This window comes from Helobdella robusta (assembly GCF_000326865.2).
Source record: "Helobdella robusta unplaced genomic scaffold HELROscaffold_28, whole genome shotgun sequence".
NCBI lineage: Eukaryota > Metazoa > Annelida > Clitellata > Rhynchobdellida > Glossiphoniidae > Helobdella > Helobdella robusta.
In genome coordinates, this window is record NW_008704435.1 from 1,839,658 (window position 1) to 1,845,743 (window position 6,086).

The following is a 6,086-nucleotide window of genomic DNA, read 5'->3' on the forward strand; positions in this document are numbered from 1 at the left end:
CGCATAAGGAATCTACCTCTGCCATTGGAATGAAATCCCAATTTCGTCATCATCATCACCATCATTATCACCATCATTATCATTATCACCACCTTCATCACTGTTATCACTATCACTAAGAAGTTGATACTTCTTCATCATCGTCGTCGTCGTCATCATCAGCAGCATCATTATTATCACTATCATCGTTATTATCACTATCATAATCTTTATCAACTTCGTCTTCAGCGTTCTCATCATCAGCGTATTCATCCTTGACCTTTAAAATAAGATCGCCATTTCGTCGTCATCATCATCTATCGTCTTCATCATCATCTCATTGTCATCATCATCATCTCGTTGTCATCATCATCATCTCGTTGTCATCATCATCATCTCGTTGTCATCATCATCAACATCATCTTCATTACTATGAATATCATTATTATCATGCTCATTTTCAAGATTTCAAAATTTCAAAGGATCGCAAGAGTCATCCGTACTGCGACAATAATCAACACCTTCATCATCATCATCACCATCATCATTATCATTATTATCACTATCATCATCTCTATCAACATCTTTCTTCATCGTCGTCGTTATCATCACCATCCTCATTCACTCAACCTTGAATGTATTTCCTTTGAAATTTTCGCAAACAGCTTAAACGTGATAATCATAAGAATTTTATTTTCAACACAACGGCAACTAAAAATGTTTGAAAAAAATTTATTTTTCTTCGGCGACATCTCTCAATAATTTGGTCAACTTGATGATTGGAACAACTCTTTATTTAGACACAAAAAGTCATTTCAAGAGTGGAATAATTAATTCAGGGAATTTCAACGGGCCATCATTTTTTCTTCTTCTAAAAACTTTTTCCTCCTCCTAACAAATGACGCCATTACCATGCTAATCACGGGAGCCGTTGGACTTGAAGTAATTTTTATCATTGTCATTATTGCAACTTTCATATTCTTTATCAACTTCATCGTCATCTTCTACATCACCATCTTCATCATCATCTTCATCGTCATCTTCATCATCATCTTCAACACCATTTTCATCACCATCTTCTTCATCATCATCTTCTTCTTCTTCATTGTCTTCATCGTTAATCTCCTTTTCATCGTTGTCGTCATCATCATCTTCATCTTCATCGACATCATGATTGTCATCATCTTTTTCATTTTCATCCTAATCATCATCGTCATCATCTTTTTCTTTTTCATCTTAATCACCTTTTTCATCTTAATCACCTTCTTCATCATCATCGTCATCATCATCTTTGCTAACATTTTCATCATTATCCAATCTATGATTCCCACAAATGCTAGGAATATCATTACACTCGTCAGCTTTATTATGCAACCATTCGTAATAGTCTGCCATTTTCCAAAATTACAATCATCAGTATCACCATTATTAAAATTTACATATGCAATAGGGGTATAACCTCATCATCATCACCATCTTCTTCTTCTTCATCATCATCATCATAATCATAATAATCAACAACAACAACAACAACGTCAGTTATATCATAGCCCATGATTATCAGATCACCCGATCAGCAATTTTTGTCATGAGTATCAAGAGCGTCATGTTATTATCACCAAAATATTTTTTACCGTTTATACATACTGTATCATTATTGTTGATTGTATCGAATAATCTGTATCATTTGTATCATTTATACATATCAACATAAATACCATTACAAATATGTCATTGCCACAAATACAGACAGCAAACATCATCAATATTAATCTGCCTGTCATCAATACTACCATCTTAAATATCATCGTCACCAGCACAGGTATTATCATTATTATCCTAATTACTATTGTTAATATCATGCTAAATGTATCATCACAAATGTATCATCATCACCAACAATACAGCTAGTAACATCAATGATACAAACATAAATATCATCATCCTAAATATACCATCATCACTCATTATTATCATCTTAGATATATCATCACGCCCGTTGCCACCCCTTTTCTATCTTGACCCCATCAGGGCTGTGACCCCGAAGTGTCAGCTGTCAGCATCTGGTAAAGGAATTCATCAGCCATACAGCCTTTCACGAACTCTTCCTTCGATAGGACTCCATCTCCATTTTCGTCCATCTTTTCAAAAATCTCTTTCGTCCGTCGGTCGGGAGTGTCACTGGGGTCGTTCAGGGATAAAGACGGTCCTACCATTTTGAAGATGGCCTAGTTGGGGGGTGGATTGGGTGGTTGGTTGGTTGATTGGTTGATTGATTAGTAGGTTTGGTGATTGGTTGGTAGGTGGATGTTTTTTTGGATGGGTTTAAATTGGTCTGTTAGTTGGGTAAGAAGTAGTTGGTTGGCTGGCTGGTTTATTTGAAATAAGGTAATATCACGTAATAAGAGCATTACAATTTTTCAATTGGACGATAAATTTTTCCAAAAAAAAAATTAAAAAAACTTTACTGGAATACACCCGGAAATAAGAATAATAACAACTAACAACAAGAAACGGATAAACCGAAAAAATAAAATCTCCAATTAACATTCACCAAATTTTCAAAACAAACTTTTTCCAACAGCAGTTTTGGGCTTAATCAAACCACGTTTGTTGAAAAAATTTTGATACATAGTTTTCAAAAATAATTTACATCGAGTAGTTTCTTATTGGAAAAAAAAATTTAAGCTACAGTAAATGAAACTGCAGCTAATCTAGAAAAAAATAGTGAAAAATTTTCAGATTAGGAACGACAAAAATCGCCTACTAAAGAAATGGCATGCCGAGCAGAAAATGTTCATATCTGTTGCATGCCTGTCTGCTTTGAGCGATCATCTACTCTCTCTGGGTTATCATTTCTTCGTTAGAAACCTTTGAAACGCGGGCCTTGTGCATTTGTTAGACGCTGGTAAAAATTTTGGTTCGAAAAATTCTTTTATTTTTGTTTTAAGTAAATAATTAAACTCACGTTTTGAAATTCTGATTGAGAATTTTATCTGTAGAAAAAAATTTACTATTTCAAATTCTCAAATTGGGATATGCTTACCAAGTCCATAGTTGAAATATTGGAAAACAGTTCAAAAAATTCGTTTGCGTCAAGGGAAATATTTATTGAAACAAGTTCTAAATTTGTCGTTGTGCTAAAATTATCTTTTATGCAATATTTACAAATTGAATTGTTCGTCCATCGCTTGCTGTTTGGTGGTTGAGAATAAATGAATGACCAAATGGTATAAAACATTAATTCAACCAGACGTTGGTGTGGGTAAAATGTTCAAATAAACAAAGCGGGAACTTGGGTCTAAAAAATAACTGTCGAAAATTAAAAAAATTAAAGCTGAATTGGTTCTACATTTATTTAAAATATAGAAAACAAATATTTAGAATGGAACGACTAGGAAATGGCACGAAATTTAGAAAAATTAAACTATAAACTGTATTGAAAAACGGTATTGAAAAACGATGTAACCAGATTTGTTTGAAAGTTAGAGCTACATCGGCAACTCTACCGAAATAAAAATTCTAATGAATGAACAAGTTGGTAAGTCGCAAATGATCAAACTAAAAAGTCATTAATATTGCAACTTTCTTATACACGGACGCATCAAAAGCTTCGTTCTAATTCAATTTATAATTAACTGCATGGATGGGACAGCCTGTCTCATCTTCCATATCAAGCACCTTCCATCAAACCTACCTTCCAGTTTGATTGAAAGATGGTGTGCACTGCACACAGTAAGGCTGTATATTTTGTATTCGCGATGCGCTTCTATTGGATACGCAATGTTATGCTTCTCGTTTAAATTTTGAAGGCTAGAAACAATGGAGTTTGTCTAAATGAAAATAAGATATATTTTTGAAGAAGTTTGTTGAAAGTTTAAGTCCAACGATTTACTTATTATGCAATCTAATAAAATACACCTAACTATGTTTAAAAAGAAACCATTTAAATATAAATGCGATGCGAGCACTGATTGTACATCCGTATGTAACACACAGCTCGAACAATTTAATTTCACTACGGTGTTTAATATTTTTTTATTGTTGGCTCACGAAAATTTTTAAAGCAGATTTTAAATTACTTTTCTTTATGAGCATGCACTCATCCACAATTGCAGAGATTATGTTACAAAAACTTTGCACTCTACAACTGAGACAGGAAAACACTTGTTATGTGTTTGTTCCGACTATAACCTGGAGATCTTTTCATATTTGATCAAACACAGTTTTTCCCAGATTCTCTGATGATAAAACTGACAAGGACGAAAATACGGTTATACGGCACAATAACCTTTGTTGACCTATTTCAAACAAAAGTTCAAACATCGTACAAACTATCAGTCAAAACTGTCCCAGTCAAAAAGACACACGAGTTTAACACGTGGATGGCTACGTTTACTTGAACCTGTCCTAAATGGCACTGTGAACACAAAAACTAACACATGCTTTAGCAATAATCACGCAAATGCATTTAACCTCGCAGAAAATCTTTGCTCACTTTCAATTTGTATCATATTTTATTTTTAGAGGTTTCATGAAAGAGTAATCATTCCACAGCACATTACCCTATCTTGATTCTACGTTAACATCACTTATTATCACTCCAGTACCTGCAACTTTCAAAGGTTGTAGTTCAGTTCTGCATGTTTGTTTTCATTCTTCGGATATTTTTATTTTCAGTGTCAGACATTCTTTCAAAGTGAGGAGTCTTGTGTTGATCGTTGAACTGTTGCAACAACTTTCACTTTTATATACGTATGCATAATTGCAAATATATATAACATTATTTGATGTCTGCGCTCCAAGCTACTTTTACAAGGTTAACTTTTAATTTAAATCTTGAATGGTTGTGTAACTCTTCAGCGAAAAGGATAGCCATAATGAATGCTACGATATAAACATGTGAAATTTTTTTTTGACAACAGCCTCCGATTTAAAATAGAATTGTTGAAATGGATGATCCAGCTGAAAAAAATTGAAACATTTTTCAACATTCCAAGGTGAATATCTAATTTTCGATAAAAAAAAATCACCTAGCTACAATAAAAATTAATTTTAGTTTTAAAACTAGACACGCTGTAACAAAAATCTTCTTCATTTGTTAACATTTTCACGTTAAGAGGCAAAGTTTCACTTTATTGAACTCAATTGAATACTTTGAAACATAGTTCAACCCTAATAGAACCTAACAGAACAAAATAAATCAAAACTAAAATAAAAGTTGAAAAAAATTTAGAGAAAATTATTCGATACCAAAGATGTCAAAGTTCGAATGTGAAAATTGAAAACGAAATCAAATATTTAGCAGGAGCAAACAGAGCGAATGTTCTGGGATGGAGTGTTGGTATTGATTGCGATCAGGAAATGCTGTGAAGACTTTTAAAATATTTTTCGCAATACTTTTCGGGGTTCTCCCATGTTTACATAACCCTGATTTTAGCAAATTGTTACTGTAAATCATAGCATAAAATGTCTTTTTGTATCATTTGTATTGATGATGTTTTTGAAAAATAAAATACAATACAATTGTTACTATTCTATATCTATTACCAAAACTTATTATCATATGCATGGCTGTTGTGGTAGGGGTATGTAGGTAACAACATAATATATAATAGCTCCTAAGAACTTTGAATTGAAATGAGAAAAATAAAATTTTTCAAAGTCACATATTCGGAATTTTTAAGAAAATTTCAATTTAAAGAAAGCATAGTTGAAAAGCATTCAAAAATTTCGTTTAATTAGTCGTCTTTTTTCTAGTAATATAATAAGTTATGAAGAAGTTATGACTATTCATAATTTAAATGAAAACAAAAAACAAAACAATATTAAATGATTAATGATATTAATGAACAATAATTAAACCACAAGCACTTGGTTATTATTGTATGTTATACACGCGAGTGTATGTGTGTGTGCGTGTGTGTGCGTGCGTGTGTGTTTGTTGTAAGTGTATGTGTGTTTGTTGTAAGTGTTTGTGTGTTTGTTTGTTGCAAGTGTGCGTGTGTGTGTGTGTATGTGTGTGTGTGTGTATGTGGCGTTTGTTTGTCTGCGGTTATATTTGGATTGTGTGTGTGTATGTGGCGTTTGTTTGTCTGCGGTTATAT

General features: G+C 32.8%; 2 protein-coding genes across 2 annotated transcripts in view; both read right to left on the bottom strand.

Annotated features, from left to right (window-relative positions):
* Nucleotides 1-894: 894 nt before the first annotated feature.
* On the bottom strand, nt 895-1,374 carry HELRODRAFT_174053 (hypothetical protein; the record flags this gene model as incomplete). The annotated part of the gene is made up of 2 exons (XM_009020603.1): nt 895-1,179; nt 1,279-1,374. The coding sequence occupies 2 exons, from the start codon at nt 1,372-1,374 to the stop codon at nt 895-897; spliced, it is 381 nt and encodes a 126-aa protein (XP_009018851.1).
* A 632-nt stretch (nt 1,375-2,006) lies between these two features.
* The window catches only part of HELRODRAFT_80653 (hypothetical protein), a gene marked incomplete at both ends in the record, with an annotated part of 14,862 nt that continues 10,782 nt past the window's right edge, over nt 2,007-6,086 (bottom strand). The window contains one exon of the mRNA XM_009020604.1: nt 2,007-2,207. Coding sequence (XP_009018852.1) covers nt 2,007-2,207 — 201 coding nt within the window. The remainder of the gene's footprint in view (nt 2,208-6,086) is intronic.